This window comes from Bufo bufo, chromosome 3 (assembly GCF_905171765.1).
Source record: "Bufo bufo chromosome 3, aBufBuf1.1, whole genome shotgun sequence".
In the NCBI taxonomy this organism is placed as follows: Eukaryota; Metazoa; Chordata; class Amphibia; order Anura; family Bufonidae; genus Bufo; species Bufo bufo.
In genome coordinates, this window is record NC_053391.1 from 457,197,957 (window position 1) to 457,224,984 (window position 27,028).

The 27,028-nt window shown below is 44.5% G+C and overlaps 1 protein-coding gene across 5 annotated transcripts in view; it reads left to right on the forward strand.

Moving 5' to 3' along the window:
- LOC120995760 (cohesin subunit SA-2-like) overlaps positions 1–27,028 on the forward strand; it is a 113,954-nt gene that overhangs the window by 64,685 nt on the left and 22,241 nt on the right. For 4 of the 5 annotated variants that reach the window (XR_005777663.1, XM_040425166.1, XM_040425165.1 and 1 more), the window contains exons 18-27: positions 4,237–4,329; positions 4,621–4,710; positions 8,158–8,364; positions 9,580–9,653; positions 10,616–10,703; positions 12,215–12,295; positions 13,579–13,671; positions 16,155–16,299; positions 18,153–18,298; positions 22,157–22,258. Coding sequence is in view for 4 of the 5 variants with exons in the window: in XM_040425166.1 (XP_040281100.1) it covers positions 4,237–4,329; positions 4,621–4,710; positions 8,158–8,364; positions 9,580–9,653; positions 10,616–10,703; positions 12,215–12,295; positions 13,579–13,671; positions 16,155–16,299; positions 18,153–18,298; positions 22,157–22,258 (1,119 nt within the window). In the remaining variant the exon portion in view is untranslated. The remainder of the gene's footprint in view (positions 1–4,236; positions 4,330–4,620; positions 4,711–8,157; positions 8,365–9,579; positions 9,654–10,615; positions 10,704–12,214; positions 12,296–13,578; positions 13,672–16,154; positions 16,300–18,152; positions 18,299–22,156; positions 22,259–27,028) is intronic. The other variant, XM_040425169.1, reaches the window with a different exon arrangement.

The window sequence follows — 27,028 nt, forward strand, 5'->3', positions numbered from 1 at the left end:
CAATGGCTAGGCTGGCCGTCTTACATGAGGCCAGAATGTCGTCCCTAGAAACCCCTTGGTCCAGGTCAGACTGGATTTGCGAAAATCTAGATCTCAGAAAATTCGCCACTTCGGACGAGGAAATTGCGACTGAGGCGGAAGCGGAGGCCGAGGAGTAAGTGCGCCTAAGGGCGCAGTCCGCCTTCCGGTCCATCGGGTCCAGCAAACTTGACCCGTCGTCTGAAGGGATCAGGGTCCTTCTGGATAACTTTGCTATGGCCATGTCCACTTTAGGGACAGGCCCCCAGGACGATACCTGATCCTCTTTAACCGGGAACACCGCCTTGAACCTTTTGGTCAACACTGGACCTTTCTCTGGCTTTCTCCACTCTGTTTTCATCAGAGATAGGAGAGAATCATCCGCTTTAAAGGCCCTAGGCCCCCTAGAGGCAGAGGATGAGGCTTCCCCCGGATCAACGTCCTGGTCCCCCGACCGGACGGATTTTAGTAGTCGCTGGGCCTTCTCCAGCGGGAAAAAATATGCAAAACCATCCTCCTCATCCGAGGAGGAAGAGGCTGAACCCTCTCTCGCCTCCTGAGCCCCCGAGACCTCCATAGCACGATGGGGGGAGGAGGGACGATGACGCTTGGAGACCAGGGCACTCTTCAATTCCTGAATGGAGGCGTTGACCTGGGTCATGTTGGACTCCATGTACCCCTTCACCCAATCGACCACGTCGTGGACAGATGGCTCCAGCGGGGGGAGGGTCTTGGCCCTGCAGGATGGGCACCGGGAGAAGTCGTAAGAGTCCTCCAGGACAATCTGACAGTCATGGCACTGCAGGTGGCGCCTCTTGCCCGCGGACTTCCTGCTGGGCTCTCGCTCACCGTCACCGGTAGACGACATGGCTGAAATTTAAAAAGAGACATGAACTTAGCAAAATTCAAGAAAACAGTGCTTAATCGCAAGCTTCAGGACCTTTACCCAGAAGATCCTAGCAAGCTCTATATAAATCAGCACACAAAGAAGTTTTTCAGCACAGAGGTAACAACACTCTAGCACCAAACCACACTCAAGGTTGACAGCAAGCTGCGCTCCAGGAGACTGAACCTGGAGCTTCATCCAGTTTAAATAGGGTTTGTTGGCGCCAAAAAAAGGAAGCCCCGCCCCCAAAGGGGCGGGGTAAACCTCTGAGTTTATATCTTATCTAAAAGAAAAAACTAAAAGACAAAACTATATGTTTAGGATCCAAGAGGGACCCTGAAGCATTTGAAGGCCCCCCACGGCCTCATAACGTAAAAATACACCTCCGGCCGACGCTCAATCGGCCGGAGCGAAAACCCGGAAGTGACGTCACCCGACGTCACTTCCGCCGGAAGGCGGCGCCCGGCCGAACATGCGGGACGCCGCCACCGCCGCTCGAGCACCAAGCTCAGAGAAGGTAGGAGAAGCATGGCTATCAACAAGGGCGGCAAAGAGCGGCATAAACCGGAGGACATCCTCCGCCGCACCGGGGGAGCGGAGCCGCTCCCAAGGGAACAAAATAAGACCCCTGAGATGAAAAAAAGGGGGAAAAAACAAACACTCTCTCCACCGAGGGATGGAGGAGTGCACCACCCGTCCCGTCCTGTCCGCAGGACAGAAAAAAACACATGGGTTGGAGAGTCACACCCCTCTTTATTGGGGGCAGGGAGGGCGTGTGCCTGCCAGTATTTTTTGTTTGATTGTTTCATTAAAATTCCACCTGTCCTAACCAGTCCACAGGGGCAGAATACCCCATTTGTGCCACTGGTTAGGACGTAAGGGAAACTTACAGTCCGTGCGGCTCCCGGGGCGCTCCAGAATGACGTCAGAGCGCCCCATGCGCATGGATGACGTGATCCATGCGATCACGTGATCCATGCGCTTGGGGCGCTCTGACGTCACTCTGGAGCGCCCGGGGAGCCGCACGGACGGTAAGTACACTGCTCCCCCGCTCCCCGCTACACTTACCATGGCTGTCAGGAGTTTAGCGTCCCGGCAGCCATGGTAACCACTCTGAAAAAGCTAAATGTCGGCTCCGGCAATGCGCCGAAACGACGTTTAGCTTAAGGCCGGATCCGGATCAATGCCTTCCAATGGGCATTAATTCCGGATCCGGCCTTGCGGCAAGTGTTCCGGATTTTTGGCCGGAGCAAAAAGCGCAGCATGCTGCGGTATTTTCTCCGGCCAACAAACGTTCCGTACCGGAACTGAAGACATCCTGATGCATCCTGAACGGATTACTCTCCATTCAGAATGCATTAGGATAATCCTGATCAGGATTCTTCCGGCATAGAGCCCCGACGACGGAACTCTATGCCGGAAGACAATAACGCAGGTGTGAAAGAGCCCTTACTCCCTGATTCTTATAGACTTTCCATGTCCTTTGTAATTGACTGATGCCATGCGGATATTTTGTGGCAGGAATGAGTGGGGGAATGTATGCAGCGTCAATCTTTGGGTCCATTCACATGACCGTATTTTCGGTCCACATCCGTTCCACATTTTTTGCGTATTGGATAAGAACCGCAAAAGGATGAGGATAGCATACGATATGCTGTCTGCATTCGCATGTCCGTTCTGAGGCCCCGCAAAAAAGATAGAACATGTCCTATTCTTGTCCGATTTGAGGACAAGGGTAGGCATTTCGAAAATAGGGCAGAATGTGCGGGACCACAAAATGCGAAGCTTACACAGCCAGTATCCGTGTTTTGCGGATTGGCAAAAAACGGATACGGTTGTGTGAATGGGTTCTTAGTGTTCCTTCTCTTTCTGTATAGTCAGTATATTCTCTGGGATATATCTGGATACAAACAGCTGCAGGATCATAGTTATAACTCCTATTTATAGTGCATGTTTTCTGCTGCCCCGTACACCATTATGCTTTTATCAGTGGGATCCTGTTTCCATCCTCACTCTGTGTTACACTTAATACATTCTCTTCATATTAAAGATATTCTAATGTTACTGCACAGTTGTAAAGTACATTCACACTAAGGCCTCAGGCAGATGGCTGTAATGTGGACGTATTTTAGCATCTGTATTAGGGCCGTAACTCCTGCCCCAACCATGGATTTAAAGGGATTCTGTCACCTGGATTTTAGCTACCGAGATTTTTACATCACAGTCTCCACGATTTAGTTTAAAATACACTACTCTTACCCTCATCTGTCTTGTCATTTAGGGTAAAAATCGCTTGTATTAATATGCAAATGACCTCTATAAGGAGCCCAAGGGGATGTTCCTCTGTTCGTTGGAGCCCAGCACCGCCCCTCTGTTAATTATTCACTACTCTCCTAGCTTATTTTTTATTTTTTTTGCAGTGCTCTATAATCTCGCACATGCCCCCTGGTTACTCTGGTCCGGGCCCGTGCGGTGTCCTGACAGCAGCTTCACGGAAGCAGGCGCGCATGCGCCCAGCTGTTTGCGCACTTCTGCCTTGCGTCTTCCTTTACGGTTCGAGCGCAGTGCGCGCCTACTTCCGGGAAGCTGCTGCCAGGACACCGCACGGGCCCGGACCAGAGTAACCAGGGCGCATGTGCGAGATTATAGAGCACTGCAAAAAAATAAAAAATAAGCTAGGAGAGTAGTGAATAATTAACAGAGGGGCGGTGCTGGGCTCCAACGAACAGAGGAACATCCCCTTGGGCTCCTTATAGAGGTAATTTGCATATTAATACAAGCGATTTTTACCCTAAATGACAAGACAGATGGGGGTAAGAGTAGTGTATTTTAAACTAAATCGTGGAGTTAAAATCTTGGTAGCTAAAATCCAGGTGACAGAATACCTTTGGGTTCCATTGACACGTCCGTAGTGTATTGCGGATCCGCAATACACCCGGCCGGCACCCCCATAGAACTGCCTATTCTCGGACAAGAATAGGACATGTTCTATTTTATTCCGAAGCCGTGGACCGGAAGATCGGGGGCGCGCTCCGAAAATGCGGATGCGGACAGCACACTGTGTGCTGTCCGCATCCATTCCTGCCCCATAGAGAATGAATGGGTCCGCACCCTTTCCGCAATATGCGGAACGGATGCGGACCCATTCTACGGATGTGTGAATGGACCCTTAATGACCGAAATTTCAGCCTCATACAGTACATGCCTCTGATGCTGTAAATCTGGGTCATGAGACCCTCGGTAAGGGCCTTGAATTCAGGCCGTTAATACAGATGCCAAAATACGCCCACATTACAGCTGTCTGAATTAGACCCAATGCTGTTTTCTGTAAGGTTCTGTCAGCCAAGGAGAAGAAGGCACAGCTAGAAGACAGAGGAAGAATTACTGAACACTTTGCAGGAACCCTTCCCTTGATGTTGGCAAAGGTAACTTTAGACATGATCAGTGCCCCTTAAACTGTGCTATTTTCTAATTGTATCACCCCCTCACCAGTTTCAATACCTGTGCTTGCTTTTATTGACTAAAAACATTGTATCAAAATGTTTCCATTCACTGGCAAGCTTATTGAAATATCGCATAAACTTTTATTATGATTTTATTATAGAAAGTGTGTTATTTAGTTAAAAAAACATCTGGAATATCGGCTCCTGTTATATAGAGTTTCAATATCGTACTCAACAAACACTCACTTGTTTTCTTTTTTTTTTTTTTTACAGTTTTCAACAGATCCTGATAAAGTGATAAACCTCTTGCAAATCCCCCAGTTTTTTGATATAGATGTATATTTTGAGGCCCGTATGGAAAAAGTAAGTAATAAATGACTGATGAGTCTGCATACAAGCTGACCATTTCTGACAATCCAGCATAGAAAGAAAGAATTAATTTGTGTATTAAAAGTGTTACAGCTTATCAAAAATAGTTTGCAGCGGAGTCAGAGAGGCTTAAAAACATGAGATACTTACCTCCCCCCAATCCCCCGCTGCTGCTGTACCAACACTGCCTGGGTCCTCGCTGCTTTCAGCTTCTGTCTTGTTACTCAGTAAATTCCTCTCAGCCAGTCACTACCTGCAGCAGTGACCCATCTCAGACATCTCCGGATGCTTCAGAATTGTAGTAGAAGTATTTACTTAAGCAAATATGTCAGGAGTGGTGACAGGTCCTCTTTAAGAAATCTCGACTATTTCCTCACTTCTACTGTTCAGGTTCCCCGCCACATCTCTGTTTGCACTCCTGCGTGACTGTCTGTCATCCATGGGAACAATAAATCACAGCAACCGGTCATCCAGTCATGGCTCGTAACCTCCCTTCTGATCCTCAGCTGTGTCATGTGACCAGCACTCTGATCTCCAACTGACACAGAACAGGAAGTCAGTTACTTCTCTATTCATTCCTATGAGACTGACATTGCGGTTCCCATAGAAATACACAGATAAATTGGCTTCCTGTCCACACATAAGATGCTGTGTTATTTGAGGAGTGAGCGTGTTGGTCACATGACACAGCTGAGGATCAGAAGGGAGGTTATAACTCACAAATACAATCACTGGTAAGAAAATTACCTTCACTACAGTTTACATAATGTACCTTTGTAACAGGTCTGAGAATAAAAAATTGTATGGGAGTGCTTCTTTAGTTTATTCATTTATACTTTTGGTGATTTTTTTTAAATGTTTTTTTTTTAACTCTAGAAGACCTCTCATCAATGCCCTTTTACACTGGCTGAGAGAAAATGCCATGGTAAAAAGCATACATTTCTATGGGAATTAGTTCTTAATCATTGCCTGCAATGATTAGGGATGTAAAGGGATGGTTGTTACTATGATCCTTTCAGGGGCGGACATACTGCCTGTGCAGCTGGTTCAGCTGCACAGGGGCCCAGAGTGTGAGGGGTCCCAGCCTGGACTGGCCCACTGGGGAGATCGTGACTAACAAATCAGTTTTCTGAGTTGCCGGTAAGCTCCTCCCACTGTGCGATTGCACACAGTAGGAAAAATAGCTGGCTGCAGTGGGGCCCCCTTCCTGAACTTCAGAGGGACTGAGAGATGATCTGCTGGTCAGGGGCTCAATTCATGGGAGAGCTGGCAGGTTATAGTGTAATCAGGACTCCTGGTCAGTAAGGCTGGATCCACAGGGTCTAATTTTTTTAAAATCTCAGCAAAAAACACCGCATTTTGCCACGATTTTATCAAAAATAGGACCTTGTGGACCCAACCTTACTGACCAGGAGAGCTGATTGGTCTACAAACTGTCACTCAAAAGCACTGACAGGCTCTCCTCCAATGAGCCAGCTCTGCTAGAAGGAAGGAAGGGCTGCTGCTGTGTGGAGACCGAGCCCTGCGACTGAGAGGGGGAGGAGCCTGGCTGAGGACACAAGAACCAGCATTACAGCCAGGAGGTGAGGAAGGGATCTATATGTAATGTAATGTAAAAGAGTGCCTGTGTTCTGCCAGATCTCGATACCTTGCGAAAAGTCTATACCGGAAGTGGCGCGGCCGCACCGGAATCAGCTGGAGGAGGGTGTGCGCAGCGCTGCGCAAGCGCACATCCACTGGCGCTGCAACGATTCTTTCCTAAGCCAGTGGATGTGCGCTTGCGCAGCGCCACGCACACCCTCCTCCAGCTGATTCCTGTGCCGCGTCACTTCCGGTATAGACTTTTCGCAAGGTATAGAGATCTGGCAGAACACCTGCCCTGCATGTATGACAGTGTGTGTATGTGACAGTGCCTGCATGTATGACAGTGTGTGTATGTAAGAGTACATGTATGACAGTCTGTGTATGTGAGAGTGCCTGTGAGGATGTGTGAAAAAGACCCATTCATTTCAATGGGGCTACAAATGATGCAGACAGCACACTGCGTGTTGTCCGTATCCGTACTTCTGTTCCGCGGCCCTGCAAAAAAGATAGAACATGTCCTATTCTTGTCCGCAATTGCGGACAAGAATCAGCATTTTCTATCATAGGACGCACGCGGGCAGTCTCCGTGTTTTGCGGATCCGCAATTTGCAAACTGCAAAACACATATGGCCGTCTAAATGGTCCCTTAGGCTAGCACCACAAGATGGCTGTGGCAATGCATTGCAGCATTGTGCTGCTGTGATCCTTGGTTGCATGACACATTGTTGGCCAAAAGCACTATGCAGCCTTATATGCTCCTTGGTCTTCCAGGATTATGCACGTATTGTATATGTTTATGTCTGTATGTGTGGTTTCGGGAGGGTGGGGGCCCAGGCACATTCTTTGCACAGGGGCCCTCTGCTGTCTGTGTCCGCCCCTGGATCCTTTGTCCCCATACAGTTTACTTATTTGTTGCAGCACATCTGTTTACACAAAGAACAAGGATTTCATATGCAATATAAAAGATGCACTCAACCGACGGATGAGCACTTGCTTGTTTGTCCAGTGATCAGCAGTACCTTTACATGGGGCAGTTATAGTGAATGAGCGTCCACTATGCTTATCCTCAAAAAAATTTCTTGACTCTCAGTCTGTGTAAAAGAGCATTAAGTCTACATGTTGTGCAGAGTTGGACTGGGATTCCTCGGGCCCACCAGAGGAATTTACTTTGGGCCCAACCCCATATCGTCAATAAAATCTAAGTCTTGATTCAAAGAAATAGACCTTGTTGGTGATTTATTGTCTCCAAAGGCAGCTCCAAATGTTCTTTTCTACTAGACTTTTTGGGCTCACTATGGTATCAAAGTCTGGGCCCCACCTGAGGATCCTCTGGTACTCTGGTGGGCCAGCCCGACAATGATGTTGTGATATATTTGTTAGTCAAGTTAATGTCAGGGGCACACACAGATTTAATGGGGCCCCTTAGCCTAAAATATACCTCAAACTGTATGTGCAATAATTGTACTGATGAAAATATCCATCAAATACTGGAACATTTTGTCCAACCACCAGCCTTCAGTAATTTGAAAACTGCTATATGGTCTGTAACTTGGTCAGACATTTTGAATTTGAGGAGGTCTGGCTGCCTCTTATTCCCCCTTTTTACTGTAGTGACTGGAAAATTCAGCAGAGCCAAATGTGAATCTCATCTACATCAAATCTAATATCTATGGTTGGCTTTAGAAATCGAGCTTGTCTTAGAACACCAGTACAATGGCATAAATTTCACTTTTTAGCTGATCAGGCATTTAAGTAATGCATAATTAAAATTGTCGTGAAGGATAATTAAAAAACGATTTTTCATGCTGTAAATCATCAATAAGAAGGAAAAAATAATCATTTCAATGTGAATTGCAGCACCTGGAGGCCTTGTTGAAGCAGATGAAAAGCATAGCTGTAGGTCACTCAGACTCAGAAGTGCTTGAAGCCTGCTCCAAAACCTACAGCAGTCTCAGTCATGAAAACCACACAAGGGAGAACTGTCAGGTCAGTGTGTCCAAAAAAGAATTGATCAAGCATCTTGTGGACACGTACAGTCAAATGCTGGATGATGTTCTACAGGAGGTGAGTCACATTGTATTGAGTATCTATTTGACTTGGTTATGTAGCATTCATACTCTGGTATTGTGATTAGCTATACCAATACATTTGAGAGACTTGGATACCATTTCAGTACAACTACCCTGATGCAGTTACTCTATTCATTGTATAGCAAAGGCTTCATGCACACGACCAGATCCGTTTTGCAGTTTGCAAATCGCAGATCTGCAAAATACAGATGCCGTCTTTGTGTTGTCTGCATTTCTTTTTGCCGACCAATGAGTACGTGGTCCTCATTTTGCAAACATATTCTTTTTATGAAAAAGACATATGGATTCAGAAAGTACATGGATGATCCGTGTGCTTTCTGCATCTGTATGTCCCTTCCACAAAAAGATAGAACATGTCCTATACTTGGCTGCAAAATGCAGACCACGGACCATTTGAAGTCAATGGGTCTGCAAAAAATGCTGATGCAACACATACGGCATCTGTATTCTGCGGATCTGCAATTTGTGGACTGCAAAATACGTACGGTAGTGTGCATGAGGCTTAAAGACAGCTATATATGATGATATAATTGTGAAACTATTGAGCTTGTCAATTTCATTGTTTCACCCATTATTTTTATGGCTCCCATAATGGCCTGTTTACAAGTGCTCTCTGCTTGGTGGTTCCTGTATAGAGTAGTTTTCATGTAAATGTTGTTCCACAGCTGTTTCCTAGCTTAAAGGATATGTACACCTTCGGGGGCAATTTTTTATCATTGCATTTGACAAATTTTGGGCTTAAAATAATTTTTTCAATTGGTCTTTATTAAAAATATTCAGCAGCTTTGTCCTAAAGGGTTAACTTCTGCCTTGCTGTGAGAATCTACATTCATTTTGTGCCGGTCGTATAATAATCCTTATCTCTAAATTACTAATAGCGCAAAAACACTTATTTAAGCCATATTCTTATCAGTAAGATACGAATTGAGCTATAATGAGTGTTTGTAGAGTCGGAGATCAGAGATAAGGAGCCATCAGTTGAGCTGCCTGACGGAACACAGTAAAAACACAGAGCATGCTACTAGAGAATCTCAAGGCTGGAAAGGGGCTCAACAGTTTTAATAAACACCTATGGAATAAATGATTTTTTACCCCAAAATGAGTGCAATGCAACAATAAAAAAAATGCCCCCAAAGGTGTCCATTGCCTTTAACATTTCCTAGTTTAACCGTTATAACCTTTGTGTTAGGGAGAAGAGCCTATGACTGCAGAAGATCTGCATCCTGTGTCCTGCACACTAAGAAGACTGTCAGCTTTTCACAAGTGAGACACCTCTTCCAGGAATACATTAGCAAAGATCTATTTCATATTGCATTTCAGTGCCGAGATTTGCTGTTGATCAAGACCTTGGTTGCTTTGTTTTTTGAATGTATTAAAAAAAAAGTAAAAATGTGAAATGACTTCTGTAGAACATCTTAAAGTAACCTTGCACCATTTCATACCTAATGGCTCATGCACACAAACGTATTTTTTTTCCGTGTCCGTTAGTTTTTTTTTTGCGGCCTATATGCAGAACCATTCACTTCAATGACGTTGCAAAAAAAATGGAAATGACTCTTTGTGCAATCTGTGTCTGCCAAAAATAGAACATGTTCTTTTATTGTCCGCATTACAGGACTGTTGTATGAGGGGGGCAGCCTTTCCGTTGCACAAAATGCGGAATGCACGCAGCCGGTATCTGCGTTTTACAGATTTGTAATTTGCAGACCACAAATCAGCCAACTGTCATGTGCATAAACCCTAATACAGTTCTTTTATATATAATTATATTTTTTATTTTGGTGAATAACTCAGGCCAATTTAGCTCACCTTCATAGCTTACGGTAAATAGCAAAGAAATTATCCAGTTAATCCTGTAAGAGGAAAATACAATCCATCCTGACCTTATAGAAAAGCCAGACAAATGTAGATCTAGCTTTGTCAATAATAAAGCTAAATTAGGACAAAATTATAACACAAAACGTTCCTGTTGTGGTTTTGTTGCATTTTGAGCCATCAGAAAAACCGCAAGTGGTTTTACTGCTGTGATACCTGCCGCATTTTTATGTGCAGATGGCGATAGTGGTTTCAAGTTGCTAATGCAGCGGTAAAAGCGCATGCTCAAAACTGCAGCAAAAACGTGTCATTACATTCATTACATGATCCTTACAAAGTGAGAGCATTCTCATTGCTCACTCTGAACCTTTGTAAATTCTTATGTTGTTCTCCATGTAACTCATTTGCAGTGCTCACAACCTCAGTCCGTGGGATGTCTATCAGAAGACCTCGGAACTCCTGACGTTTGATGTACAACGACAAGGCTTGCCAGCGGAGGTAAAAACGTTGTTTCTATTAGCATTGCAGTTTTACACATGTATCATGCAACACATATAGCCAGTGAGTGATGGAAGACGCTCTACATCATCTGTCACCTATAGTTCTGCAGGTAATGATCAGTATCATAATGGGAACATTGAAAGCATTTAGTGTCCGTATACATAGAATTTTAATCATTTGATACCTTTGAAAGCAGAAGTTTGTTGCATCATATGGACAGAATATTCCTTCCTTCGAAAGGGGTCTTTACTAACTGGGAAGAAAACTGATTTAAAGGGAATCTGTCACCTAGATAATCAATGTTAAACCGAATGTATGTCCTTACAACACTTCATACTGTCTCTCCATATGTTTTTCTTTTTATTTGGAGCTCGCTTTATATCTTTATAAAATCCACTTTTATCCATATGCTAATGCAGCATTAAGGTGCTCATAGGTGTGTTATTTTCATTCAAAGGCGCCCTGGAACACCCCCATCGAGTGCGCAGGCCCGCCCCCATATAGAGAGCCAAAGCACTCCTCTCATACACTACGCCCCCAGCAGTGCTGTTTACGCTCCCCCCGCTACATCACTAGCAGCCAATAACAGCCCCCACCCTTTCCCTTCACAGGGGCAGTGCCCAACACTGCCTGCGCTCAACTGGGGGCATCAGCCTGAACTGTTTCACTGAGCATGCGCTGAGCCCAGTGTCGTTTTCGGTGCATGCCCAGTGAGTTGAGGCTGAGGTCCTCAGTTGAACTGGAATAGCGCAGTTGCAGGCAGTGTTCGGCACTGCGCCTGTTGGCTATTATGAAGGGAAAGGGTGGGCGTGGTTATCGGCTGCTAGTGACGTAACAGAGGAAGGGGGGGGGTTGGCGGCAATGCTGGGGGCGTAGTGTATGAGCGGAGGAGTGCTTGAGCTCTGTAGGGGGGATGGGCCTGCGCACTCGATGGGGGCGTTCCAATGCACCTTTGAATGAAAATAACGCCCCTCTAGGCACCTTAATGCCTCATTAGCATATGGATAAAAGTGGATTTTATGAAGATATAAAGCGAGCTCCAAGGAAAAAGAAAAACATATGAAAAGAAGGTATGAGGTGCTATGAGTACATACTTTTGGTTTAATATCGATTACCTAGGTGACGGATTCCCTTTAAAGGGGTATTTTTCATTTATTACATTATAATTGGTGGGGGTAAAACCTCTAGTACTCCCTTATATCCTGAAAATAGGGGACCAGGCTTACCCTCGGCACAATCGTATTGCCATCCACATGCTATGCATGGTGGGGCTGTGTGGCAGCGCTACTGTAGAGACAAAAACTGGGAAGGAGCCGCAGCAGTTAACTAGTGCTTTGACACCGGCCGTCAGGGAGTGGTGGCAGATCTAGAGATAGGCCCTCACTTCTACTGGTGGTAAAATCCCTTTATATTCAGTTTGCGTTGAATGTTATTTAAAAAGAAAATCTGGAAAATGAATGTGCAGTTCCATAGCAGAAAGTTTTCAGTATGTTTTCTTCTTTGTCTAGCTTGTGCTGCCGGCTCTCCAGTGCACGTATTACGCCATTCTTTGGCAGCTGTTGCCTCTCGTGGAGCATCCACATACACAGGTACTTTATGTTCTGTTTATTTGTGTGTAATCCACCTAAGCCTGAATATATTTCTCAAGTACCTGGTTAGGGTCGAAGCACATGGCAGTATTACGGTTCCAAAGAAGAGTTGTACTTCCATGTTATACACCCTACGGCTGTGATGGCGAACCTACGACTACGACTCCCACTTGCTTTGCTGTTCTCAGAACTCCATAGAAATGAGTAGAGTATGCTGGGAGTCGTAGTTTCACCATAGCTGGAGTTCCAGAGGTTAGCCATTACTGTCCTATGGGAATGCCTAGCAAAAACAAAGTGGTGTGCTCCACTGCATGCTGTATCGTGGAAGTATTCATTGCTTGTATTGCCTGCTTAAAGGGGTTGTGTCGCTTCAGCAAGTGGAATTTCTTATGTAGATACAGTTAATACAAGACACTTACTAATGTACTGTGATTGTCCATTTTGCTTCCTTTGCTGGCTGGATTAATTTTTCCATCACATTATACACTGCTCGTTTCCATGGTTACGACGACCCTGCAATCCATCAGTGGTGGTCGTGCTTGCACACTACAGAAAAAAGCACCAGCCTATGTGCGCTCCCACAGTCCTGGCCACCAGAGAAGCTGCCACTTTTTCCTATAGTGTGTAAGCACGGCCACCGCTGATAGATTGCAGGGTGGTCGTAACCATGGAAACGAGCAGTGTATAATGCGATGGAAAAATGAATGAAGCCATCAAAGGAAGCAATATGGACAATCCCAATACATTAGTAAGTGGCTTGTATTACCTGCATCTACAGGATAAATGCTACTTTCTGAAGTGAGACAACTCCTTTAAGGGGTTAAATGTACTAGGAAATTTTGCTATAGATCTAAAACCCAAACAAAGGGAAATTATACAGCATATTACACATGAATGTCAGACTTGAATTTGTGGCTGGACTTGAAAATAGCTATTGGCTCAGTGTCCCTGCAATCTGGCAGAGCTGGAGCAATTTTTCAAATAAGAATGCAGTGTCCACTTACATTAGAGATACAGATCTATTCACACTGACTCAAGATGCCTCTCCTAAGTACTGCCTTGAATGGAACAGTTATGCATTCAGTGATTTCATGAATGTATTATATTATTGGAAAATTATGTGAATTCTATTAATAAAATATGTTCAGTTTAGAGATCCAAGTATATCTCGGAAAACCCATTGGTCTTCAGTTTTTTTTCGGTTGAATTTATTGAATTTCACTCAGTATATATAAGTGTAATACAATTATTATTATATTTTTATATCCCTGGCAAATCTATAGGAAGAGAATAGTTTCTATGCCACTCGGGTGAAACACTTTTGTCAACTGTGTAGGAAATACTTGGGTCATAAAGATCAATCTGTAAGAGAGCAGGTGAGTGATGCTTTAAAGCGGTTGACCCCTTACACTTATACCCTATGCACTCGGGCCCCCAGCGTTCTCATGAGAAAGCCCAGCGCTTGTACTCGACTATCTCCAGCTGTCCCATAAAGTTGAAAGGAGCTGCAACATACACACATGACTGCTGCTTTATTCAAATGGAGGAACACAGGGTCCTCGTTCTGGTGATCGGTGGGGGCCCCAGCAGTCAGACTCCCACCAATAAGACTCAGGATAGGGAATAAGCTTTTGTAATGGTTTACCAGTCTTCATACACCCCGTAGTCACATTATTTCCAGATGGAGCTCATTCAATTGTATGGGTCCGCAAAAAAAACTGACAGCACATGGATATCCGTGCGCCTGGGCCACAATTTATAGAACCTGTCCTATCTTTGTCCACTTTGCGGACAAGTGTAGGCTTTTTTACAGTAGGCCCCACGCAAATTGCGGGATGCACATGGACTGCGATTTGGGGATTGCAAAACGGATATGGTCGTGTGCAGGAAGCCTTATAGTCACTGTTTAGGCAGATACATTGGGGAAAATAAGTATTCGATACACTGGCGGTTTTCCCACTTACAAAGAATGAAGAGTTCTGTAATTTTTATCGTAGGTATACTTCAGCTGTGAGAGACAGAATCTAAAAAAATGATAATTAAAATATGATTTTTAAATAATTCATTTGCATTTTATTGCATGAAACAGGTATTTGATCAACTACCGACTAGCAAGAATTCTGGCTCTCACAGACCAGTTAGTTTTTCTTTAAGAAGCCCTCCTACTCTGCACTCATTACCTGTATTAATTGCACCTGTTTGAACTTGTTACCTGTATAAAAGACACCTGTCCACACAATCAATCACACTCCAGCCTCTCCAAGACCAAAGAGCTGTCTACGGACACCAGGGACAAAATTATAGACCTGCACAAGGCTGGGATGGGCTACAGGACAATAGGCAAGCAGCTTGGTGAGAAGGCAACAACTGTTGGCACAATTATTAGAAAATGGAAGAAACACAGGATGACTGTCAATCTTTCTCGGTCTGGGGCTCTATGCAAGATCTCGCCTCGTGGGGTAAGGATGATTCTGAGAAAGGTCAGGAATCAGCCCAGAACTACATGGGAGGACCTGGTCAATGACCTAAAGAGAGCTGGGACCACAGTCTCAAAGATAACCGTTAGTAACACACTATGCCGTCCGTCATGGATTAAAATCCTGCAGGGCACACAAGGTCCCCCTGCTCCCGGCAGCACATGTCCAGGCCCATTAGAAGTTCGCCAATGACCATCTGGATGATCCAGAGGAGGTTGAGTACAACCCCAAGGACACCATCCCAACCGGGAAGCATGGGGGTGGAAACTTCATACTTTGGGGGTGCTGCAAAGGGGACAGGGCGACTGCACCGTATTGAAAGGAGGATGGATGGGGCCATGTATTGTGAGATTTTGGCTTCCCTCAGTAAGAGCATTGAAGATGACCCAAAACACACAGCCAGGGCAACTAAGGAGTGGCACCATAAAAAGCATTTCAAGGTCCTCGAGTGGCCTAGTCAGTCTCCAGACCTGAACCCAATTGAAAATCTTTGGAGGAAGCTCAAACTCAATGTAGCCCAGCGACAGCCCCGAAACCTGAAAGATCTGTATGGAGGAGTGGGCCAAAATCCCTGCTGCAGTGTGTGCAAAGTTGGTCAAGAACTACAATAAAAGGTCTGTCCTCTGTAACTACAAACAAGGGTTTCTGTACCAAATATTAAGTTTCTATTGTATCAAATACTTATTTCATGCAATAAATGCAAATTTATTATTTAAGTCATACAATGTAGTTTTCTGGATTTTTTTTAGATTCTGTCTAGGGATGAGCAAATCGATTCGCATAGAACTTCGTTCCAATACTGTACGGAGCAGGAACTCCGTACAGTATTAGAATGTATTGGCTCCGATGAGCCGAAGTTATGACTTCATAAATTAATTTGTACTATAAAAAAACACAAGGTACCACTTGGAACCGAATCAGTGTTCGGGAAATGTTTTTTTCATGTTTCATCCGAAGTCGATTCACTCATCCCTAATTCTGTCTCTCACAGTTGAAGTGTACCTGCGATAAGAATTACAGACCTCTCCATTCTTTGTAGGTGGGAAAACGTACAAAATCGCCAGTGTATCAAACACTTATTTTCCCCACTGTAGTAAAGACTGCCCATCAGTATGAAAAATGCTTGAATTTCTCTGTTTGAGCAATGTAATATGACTTTTGGGGAATCTCATTCTAGTGCCGCAAGAAAGTTGTTCCTCTGCAATGGCAGCATATTATAGCAGCTGGGATTGCAGAGAACAGAAATCAATGTGTGGACATAATCTCTGTCCACATACATGTAGAAACCATAATATATATTTTTCTGAACATTTCATTTATGTTTTGTGATTAAAAGCCATTTTTTAAAACCGGTACCTATCATGCAAACTCATTTTTTTCAGGCATTCCTTTCCCTGTGTGACTTACTTATGTTACTACAGAATAGAGGAGGCCGGATGCTTTGCTGTGTAGATTCAGTACTGGAAACAGAGATGCTTTTCTTTGTCCGTCGACATGTTTTCCAGAAAGAAGAAGAAAAGGACAAAGGTGATTTTGGTTTGAATTGGTTATGATTTATTTAAATGATACTCTCAAGGGCAGAATACTGGAACTGTCTTGCAAACAGGGCCCCCAAAGCAGTGTTGGCCAGGGGTTCTCACATCAGCGTCAGCCACATGTGAGTCGTGGAGAGTGGGAGCACTCTCTCCAATCCTCAGATGTGATAGCTGTACAGGCCATAGAGGGTTAAAGTCCAAATTCTAAAGAGTGGGACACCACACAGTGTATGGTAAATCAATAATAACTAATGACATCACAACAGAAGGCAATGTTTCCTGCCGCTTACCATCCAGTTTGTTAGAAGTCGGGTGGCTGTGATGGTTGTCTTGAGCTATGACATACTTTGCTTGATGAAGGGCTGTTGGCCCAAAATGCTACGGTGTCACTGGAGCCTCAATAAAGTGTCAGCCCAAGGGTCATACATTTACTTTTTACATAAATGTCAGAGGAAAAAAAAATATTAATGTGTATTATATATTATTTACCAGCACCTGGCTCTGAATACTTTTGTACATTTACAGAAATTCAATATTTAGTATAGCCAGTGAACTATTCAATAAAATGTATCTGTATAGCGCCACCTGCAGTTTGTTCTTTTCCTTAGTTTTTTTGTCCACCTCACAGAGCTGGATGAACATGCTCAGTTTAAATCTTCAACTGCCACCAGCCATATGTTCTGTTAGAAGCTGTGGTAGTTACAGGGAGAGAGCTGCAGCAGAAAGGACACACCCCTGAGCTGCCAGGCTGAAGATAAACTAGCAGGGCAATTGGAGCAGTAAATGTGGAGATCTCTGGTTCCATGTGAGGTACAGGGCTGGTTCTAGCTTTGCCATGTGCCATATGATGTCTGATTTTCATTTTTACATCAATCATGGCATAACCCCTTTAAAGGACTCACTGGTGCTCCTATTCTTACCGCTTCCCGCCCCGTGTGCACCGGAAGTGCGACATTCCATTTGTTGTCACGTGCACTGCTGCAGCCATTTACTAGCCTCAGCAATCACGCACCAGTGAATGGCTTCAGTGGTGCATGTAACAGGACAGGATGTCACACTTCTCGTCTACATGGGTGCCAGATTGAATGGGGATGGGACCCTCAGCATTGCAATGGAGCAGTAGAAAGATGCGTGGTTTTCTTTTTTTTATGTTAAATGCTTTCTGGGCAAATACTGATTTTTATCTTCAGACAACCGAGCTGGCTTGGCTATTTCCATTGGCCCCATTGAAATGAATGGGAGTGGTGGCCACGCAAGTGCGGTGCGCTCCCATTCACTTGTATGGGGAGAGCGCTTGGCGGTCCCTTGCTCCGTTCTCGGTGTAGGTGCGGGTCCCATTGCCCCCATTGTCTATGATGGGCCAACCCTTTTAACTTTTGAAGGAGATTTTTATGTTGATGGTATAGCACGTTTTATATAACTCTCTTAGATCTCACATTTATAATATTAGAAATCCAGTTTTACATAACCTTCTACTAAATGTATACATAATAAAAATAATATTAAAAGGATGACAACAGCAGAGTGTTAGAAATGTAATACAGTACTGCACAGAACCCTTCATGTGATATCTCATTTAGAACGCTTGTAGTCCTCTCAGTTTATGTAAAGGGCAGCAGATCTTTTCGGTTTTGGCCCTTATTGTAGTGACAGTTGAGAAGCCTGTTTTTAGAACTTGTGTTACAAGGGTTATTGAGGATAGAAATGTCAGCTCTGCACCAGCAGCTGGGCACACAATGAGGCCAGTCTCACTACTCCTGTTAAAAATGGAATGTCATCTAAATATTACTTGCTCAATATTAATGTGCTGCTGTGGGAGAGCTAACCATCCTTTATTATTTTAAGATGCAGTTGTGTCCGACACCAGTGAGGACACGACCCTGGTTATTTTACATAGGAAGAGGATGTTGCTGGCTGTTTATTGCAAGCTGATAGCTTCCAGCGTAGTGGAAATGTCCGCAGTTGCCGAGATTTATAAGCAGTATATGAAGGTAAATCACAACCCTAGATCCAGCATTTTCTTCCTGAACTCTATGCTTCTGTTTAGATTGCGCTGCACATTCTCCATTACGAAACATTTCTAATTGAATGATCCATCAGTATATGACCAGGAAATGCAATATCTTTATAATATACTGTACCATCATTTCATTTATGATGTTTCTGGTTATATGGCAGTTCATTTTTACTTAATGCAGGGTAGAAAAAAGTATCTCCTACCTACTGCTAACAAATCCTATCATGGCACAACTTTTAGGTCACGTTCTTGCATTCGGGATTCTGTCAGGATTTAATCAGTATTTCTCGGACAAAATCCTGAAAGAACCTGCTGAAATTCTGCTGGCAGAGCAAGTGAACAAGGTATTTTGTACCGTGAATCTGAGCAGAATAATGAATGCACTGTGATTTTAAAATCCACAGCATGAGGACTCCGCACAGAATTCCTTGTCCAGATCCATTGGCCATCCTCTGCATGGTTTCAGCTTTGGATTGCCTTGCGTATTTTCGGAGAAATCCTGCTTATGGAACATCTGTGGCTTGTGAACATGGCCTCATTCTGATTTATGCCTTGTTTGCATGCTTAAAGAGCCTCTGTCAGCATGATTAAGGGTACTTTCACACTTGCGCTGTTTGATTCCGGCAGGCAGTTCCGATCAGGCAAACTGTATGCAAACGCATGTCATTTTTTCTGACTGATCAGGCATTTTTCAGACTGATCAGGATCCTGATCAGTCTGAAAAATGCCTGATCAGTCAGAAAAATGCATTGCAATACCGGATCCGTTTTTCCGGTGTCATCAGGCAAAACGGATCAGGTATTTATTTTTTTCTCATTTTTAAAGGTCTGCGCATGCGCAGACCGGAAGGACGGATCTGGCATTTCGGTATTTTGAATGCTGGATCGGCACTAATGCATTCCTATGGAAAAAATTCAGGAAAGTCTTCAGTTTTTTTCGCCGGAGATAAAACCGTAGCATGCTACGGTTTTCTCTTTTGCCTGATCAGTCAAAATGACTGAACTGAAGACATCCTGATGCATCCTGAACGGATTACTCTCCATTCAGAATGCATAGGGATATGCCTGATCAGTTCTTTTCCGGTATAGAGCCCCTGTGACGGAACTCTATGCACTCTAAGAAAAACGCTAATGTGAAAGTGCCCTAATGCTATTAAACCAAGCATACTGCCTGGTAGGGTTGATCATGCTGATTAAATCGATACTTTTCTTTTTTCTGTATGTTAAACAGCTGCAGAGATATCAGTGTTTTTATTCATATGCAAATGGAAACATTGGAGCACTAGGGGATGGGGCTGAATACTTGGAGAAAAAAAACTCACTGAAAAAAGTGGCCTAAACAGGTGGAAATGCTCCAAACCCAGACACTGCAGGGTGTCTATAACCGAGGGAGCAATCCCTCTGCATGCGGTCCGCAGATAACGGCATTCCCCAGCAAAAAATGCGTACAATGGAGGATGCCGGGGCGGACCGCATGCACCACAAGGACATCTTACACAAAATGATACATTGTGCAGATGAAAAAATTTATACATACACAAATCACTGCAAAAAATGCACCAAAATGATACGCAAATGAAAATACTAGCTAATTCCTCAGGCCGATGTTAAAAGCTGAGAACTTTGCCAATATCTTCCAGTCAGGAACATGTCTGTGGACAGCATGCGGAGGAATTGCTCCCCCTGTTATAGACACGCTGCAGTGTCTGGGTTTGGAGCATTTTCACCCGTTTAGGCCACTTTTTTCAGTAAGTTTTTGTCCTTATGTGTATGGAATGTGCCACTTTATTTTGTTGGTAACATTCTTTTGCACCTGGTGGCTTCTGTGTCACATGGTCTGTTGTGGGTGCGGCTTCTGTGTCACATGGTCTGTTGTGGGTGCGGCTTCTGTGTCAGATGGTCTGTTGTGGGTGCGGCTTCTGTGTCACATGGTCTGTTGTGGGTGCGGCTTCTGTGTCACATGGTCTGTTGTGGGTGCGGCTTCTGTGTCAGATGGTCTGTTGTGGGTGCGGCTTCTGTGTCACATGGTCTGTTGTGGGTGCGGCTTCTGTGTCTAATGGTCTGTTGTGGGTGCGGCTTCTGTGTCAGATGGTCTGTTGTGGGTGCGGCTTCTGTGTCACATGGTCTGTTGTGGGTGCGGCTTCTGTGTCACATGGTCTGTTGTGGGTGCGGCTTCTGTGTCAGATGGTCTGTTGTGGGTGCGGCTTCTGTGTCACATGGTCTGTTGTGGGTGCGGCTCACAGCTTTATTCTACCTCACAGTGCATTGGTGATACCACTATAGAGGCATGTGAGAGTCTGGCTGTGAGTTGGTTCAGACCCTGGTCACACACCACGGGCTGTTAGGTAGGACCCCATGCTTGCTGAGACACCGTGACGTGGTGCATGAGGGGCTCCGATATGTTCCTGACTGGAAGATATTGGCAAAGTTCTCAGCTTTTAACATCGGCTTGAGGAATTAGCTGAATACTTGGAGCACTGCTTTTGTAACCCCTTGTGCTCTGCACACTCCCCCCCCCTCCCCTTAACAGGGCTAGACATCAGCATTTCAGAAGGAACTAATTGCCATCACCTGGAAAGAAGTCTGTACTATCTTCTCAGTGATTCTTCAGTGGTAGGATGTTCAAAAAAAGACTGCTTGCCCTTCGCCCAGTGCTCGTTTTAATAATAGCATTATATAGTCAAAGGGGTTATCCCAGGCACCTCATACAGGTTATACTTACCCCGCTCCCCAGCACCCGCGTCGTTCATGATGCTCGCACCGCCACTGCTGCATCTCTCCCTTGTATCGATGTGTTGATCCACACGACAGGGCGATGCAGCGGTGGCCGTGCGGGCATCAGGAGTGACACAAGTGTCAGGGAGTGGGGTAAGTATAACCTGTATGATGTGCCTGGGAATTTTGGGGGGCAATATTGGAGTTGGATAACCCCTTTAAATAATTCCCTTGCTTAATATATTATTTCATGTGTCTGCAAAGTGCTTGGCTCTTGGTACTCTTGCATGATTTAAAGGGGTTTGCCACTTTCTGGTTACTGTTCATCAGTGTGTATGTAAGATGACTTTATTGCACTTACTAATATAATGTTTGCTCACATTCTGCACCATTCTCTATATTTTATAAGGTATACTTGTGCTATCCACACAGAGATCTTGTCCATAAAAAAGATGACCAGGCAAACCACCTCCATGAGATGTCTCCTTCATTCACAAATACTGCACCTGCACTATTGGGAGTTTAGTGCAGGTACAGTATGTTAGAATAAAGGAGACTCAGTGATGTATCTGGTCACATGACCCACCATCAGCGGCCATCTTACGGACAGGACCTCTACGTGGACAGCACAGAAGACTAGCCCAACAATGGGACATAGCTAATGAAATATAGCAAACAGCACAGAATAACAACAAAGACAATGGGGGTCATTTATTATACTGAAATACGCCTTTACTACGCGTATTTCAGGTGCAGATGGCGGCACAAAGGTTAGTTGCCCCGCTATCTGCGACTCACAGCAAGTCTAAAATAGATGGCGTGGCATGGGCAGGAAGGGGACGGGCCAGTAGGCCTGTCTCATTCATCATTTTCTACGCCTGGTTTAGGTGTAGAAAATGGTCTAAATTAGATTTAGAACTGGTGCTGGATGAGGATCCTCCACCAGCTGTAAGGCTTTATTAAGACCGGCGTTTAAAATGTACCCCTATATTAGTAAGAGCCATATAGTCATCTTACCTACACATTGGTCAACAGTAATCAGAAAGTGGCCAACCCCTTTAATAAATGAGCAGGACAGTATGGATACTAAAGTATAGATTTCTATATTGATGTTTTAGACATACAACGATTTTGGCGATATAATTAAGGAAACCTTAAGCCGAACAAGAAATGTCAACAGGATAGAGTGCGCAAAAACTCTGGTCCTTTGCTTGAAACAGGTAAGATATAGGTGTAGTGAAATTGTTCTTTAAAAGTAGAATGCATTACATGGGAGGAGAGGACTGGAAAATGTCTGTTAGGTGCCCGTACAAAGTGGGGTCCGGCTGCAGGGTACACCACATATGGATTGTTGCTAATAGCTGAACCACATCTGTAGTTGCCATTACAAACAATGTCAGGTACAAGTGGAGCCCAGCAATTAGTGGTACTCTGCATGCAGATCCCATGGCCATACCCCACCATAATGTCAAGAACAGTTGGAGCCCTGTGATTACAGGCACTCTGCATGCAGATCCCATGGCCATACCCCACCATAATATCAGGTACAGGTGGAGCCTGGTACTCTAAGAGCATGCAGATCCCATGGCCATACCCCACCATAATGTCAAGAACAGTTGGAGCCCTGTGATTACAGGCACTCTGCATGCAGATCCCATGGCCATACCCCACCATAATATCAGGTACAGGTGGAGCCTGGTACTCTAAGAGCATGCAGATCCCATGGCCATACCCCACCATAATGTCAAGAACAGTTGGAGCCCTGTGATTACAGGCACTCTGCATGCAGATCCCATGGCCATACCCCACCATAATATCAGGTACAGGTGGAGCCTGGTACTCTAAGAGCATGCAGATCCCATGGCCATACCCCACCATAATGTCAAGAACAGGTGGAGCCCATTGATTAGTGGTACACTGCATGCAGATCCCATGGCCATACCACACCATAATATCAGGTACAGGTGGAGCCTGGCAATTATTGGTACTCTGCACGCAGATCCTATGGCCAGACGGCAACATAATATCAAGAACAGGTGGAGCCCCGTGAATAGAGGTACGCTGCATGCAGATCCCATGATTAGACGCCAACATAATATCAGACACAGGTGGAGCCAGGTGATTAGAGGTACTCTGCATGTAGATCCCATGGCCAGACGCCAACATAATATCAGGTACAGGTGGAGCCTGGCAGTTAGCAGTACTCTGCATGTAGATCCCATGGCCATACCCCACCATCATGTCAAGTGCAGGTGCAGCCTAGCGATTAGTGGTAATCCACATGTGGATCTCGTGGCTGGACTGCAGTGTGATAGCGAGTACAGTTGTATTCCATAAGTTAGTGGTATTGCGCGCATCCTTTCTTTATTTTTGGTCTTAACGTTACCATTAATGGTAAAGCATTGAAAAGACTAGCGCTACGTGGCTGCGTTGATGAAATATGCAGTATCTCACCTCTGAAACCAGACGCTGTGATAATATAGGGGATTTGAATGTCAATAGATTGTAACATAGTTACCAGAGCAAAATAACAGTGTCATGTGCACAAAGTAGAATATATCACTTGAGCATAAAAACTTTTAGATTTTAAATTTAGATAGTTAAAGAAAAAGTACATACAGAAGTAGCAATGTTTAACCTGACACTTAAAGGCTATGTATAACCTTTGAGGGCAATTTGTTTTATTATGGCATCGTACTCATTTTAAGCTACCGTAAAATCATTTTTTCAGTTGGTCTTTATTCAAAATGTTGAGCCCTTTTCTCTGTTACAGCACTGAGACTCTTGTTTTCAGGCAGCTCACCTGATGGGCTCCTTATCTCTGATCTTATAAACACTCATTATAGCTCAGTTCTTATCTTACTGATAAGAATGTGACTTAAAGGGGTTCTCTGGGCTTTTGATATTGATGACCTATCCTCCGCAATCTCCTCCACATTATGGGGAGGAGCGATCCCCATACTAAATCAATATTTGCTGGCAGCAGATTGTGATTAGACAGCATAATCTGCCGCCGGCAAACAATGATTTTTAAGCATGCTTAAAAATCTTGATTGCCCGATGAATGAGCGTTTGCTTGTTCATCGGGTAATCGGCGGCAGTATTACACTGCCAGATCATTGCTAATGAGCGTTCCTACGTATTATCGTAAGCGATTATCTCACCGCCCATCGGCCAGTGTACTACTAAGTGTTTATGACCTTTCAGTGATTTGGAGAAAAGATTTATTAAATGACCAGCACAAAGTGAAAGTACAATGCACACAGCTAGACAAACAGTTAACCCTTTGTGACATGACGGCTGAATATTTTTAAATAAGGACAGTTGAAAAAAGGATTTTTAGGCCAAAATGAGCAAAATGCTGTCCTAAAAAAAATTTGCCTTGAAGGTGTACATAGCCTTTAACACTTAAATGTACAGTTGCAGCAAACTTTAACTTGAATTTTCAGCTATTTTTTGTTGTGTTAAAGGGGTTCTCCGGGAATTAAGAAAATTAAAATACTTAAATATTACTTTATGATAAATATATTCCCAAATACCTTTCATTAGTTATAATGGCTAGTTTTGTCCGGGGAGCAATCATTAGGAGAAGTAAAATGGCCACCATCCTACTAGTCCACACAAAACCTGTCCTAATTACATAGGAAGACAAGATAAAGAGCGGCACATCTTCCTCTCTTACTTCTCATGGATTATGATCCTGAATACAGTTTAATATGATTTTCAGATGAATCTCTGTAGGAATGGAGTTCATGAGGCAACATGAAGTACAGAAAGGATAGTGGGGGTGTAGATAATGAGCAGCAGCACTTGTATGCATTCTCCATTACCACAGCCCCATATTACCTGTCCTGTCCATCCTCTTCATGTCTCCTCATAATCCCTATTCCTACAGAGATTCAGCTGAAGATCTTATCATCTGTATTCAGGATCATAATCCCTGACAAGCAGAGCAGAGAGGAGGATGAGGCAGCTCTTTAGCTCAGTGTTGTAAAGTAACTTATCCTGCTGTGTGATTAGGCCAGGTTTTGTGTTTGCTAATGGGACGGCAGCCATTTGTGTAGGTGCCCAGGCTGCTCTGCCTTTTTAACTGTTACTCCTCCCCAACCTCTTCCTTTGCCCGCCCTCCTATTCCCTTGTATCATCCCTAGGTCCGGCCGAGATCCACTGCTTCGCCGGGCCGGGGCATGCACACTGCAATGCCCATTTTGGGTACGGTATCAATTCAACTAGTGCGCATCTCCTAGCAACCATGCGTGAAAATCGCACCACATCCGCACTTGCTTGGGGATACTTGTGATTTTCACGCAGCCCCATTCATTTCTATGGGGCCTGCGTTGTGTGAAAAACGCACAAAATAAAGCATGCTGCGATTTTCACCTCACGCATTGTACACGCGCAGAAATCTGTGTGAAAGAGGCCTTAAAGGGAGTCTGTCACCACTATATGACCATATACAGCACTTACATGGCGCTGTAGCACACCTATACAGGATTCTAATGGTACCATTTGTTATTTTCTTTAGACGTCCAGAAGCAGAAAAAAAACTACGTTTATTTTATATGCAAATAAGCACTCGCAAGTGCCCAGGGGCGGCGTTCAGTGTGTAGGTGCCCAGGCTGCTCTGCCTTTTTAACCGTTACTCCTCCCCCAGCCTCTTCCTTTGCCCGCCCTCCTATTCCCTTGTATCATCCCTAGGCCCAGACGAGATCCCGCGCCTGCGCACTGCTTCGCCGGCTGGCGCATGCGCACTAGTTGAATTGATGCCGTACCCAAAATGGGCATTGCAGTGTGCATGCCCCGGCCCGGCGAAGCAGTGCGCAGGCGCGGGATCTCGGCCGGACCTAGGGATGATACAAGGGAATAGGAGGGCGGGCAAAGGAAGAGGCTGGGGGAGGAGTAACGGTTAAAAAGGCAGAGCAGCCTGGGCACATACGCACTGAACGCCGCCCCTGGGCACTTGCGAGAGCTCATTGGCATATGAAATAAACATAGTTTTTCCTGCTTCTGGACGTCTAAAGAAAATAACAAATGGTACCATTAGAATCCTGTATAGGTGTGCTACAGAGCCATGTAAGTGCTGTATATGGTCATATAGTGGTGACAGACTCCCTTTAAGGCCTCTTTCACACGGGCGAGATTTCTGCGCGTGTACAATGTGTGAGGTGAAAATCGCAGCATGCTTTATTTTGTGCGTTTTTCACACAACGCAGGCCCCATAGAAGTGAATGGGGCTGCGTGAAAATCGCAAGCATTCCCAAGCAAGTGCGGATGCGGTGCGATTTTCACGCATGGTTGCTAGGAGATGATCAGGATGGGGACCCGATCATTATTTTTTTCCCTTATAACATGGTTATAAGGGAAAATAATAGCATTCTTAATACAGAATGCTTAGTAAAATAGGGCTGGAGGGGTTAAAAAATAAATAAAAATAATTTAACTCACCTTAAAGGGAACCTGTCACCGGGATTTTGGGTATAGAGCTGAGGACATGAGTTGCTAGATGGCCGCTAGCACATCCGCAATACCCAGTCCCCATAGCTCTGTGTGCTTTTATTGTGTGAAAAAAACGATTTGATACATATGCAAATTAACCTGAGATGAGTCCTGTCCCTGACTCATCTCACATACAGGACACATCTCAGGTTAATTTGCATATCTATCAAATCATTTTTTTTACACACTAAAAGCACACAGAGCTATGAGGACTGTGTATTGTGGATGTGCTAGCGGCCATCTAGCAACCCATGTCCTCAGCTCTATACACAAAATCCAGGTGACAGGTTCCCTTTAATCCACTTGTTTGCGCAGCCCGGCTTCTTTTCTTTCTTCTTCTTTGCTGTGCAGGAGGAAAAGGACCTGAGGTGACGTCACTGCGCTCATCACATGGTCCATCACCAGTTAAATTTATATATTTATTTATTTATTTTTTTAACCCCTCCAGCCCTACTGTACTATGCATTCTGTATCAAGAATGCTATTATTTTCCC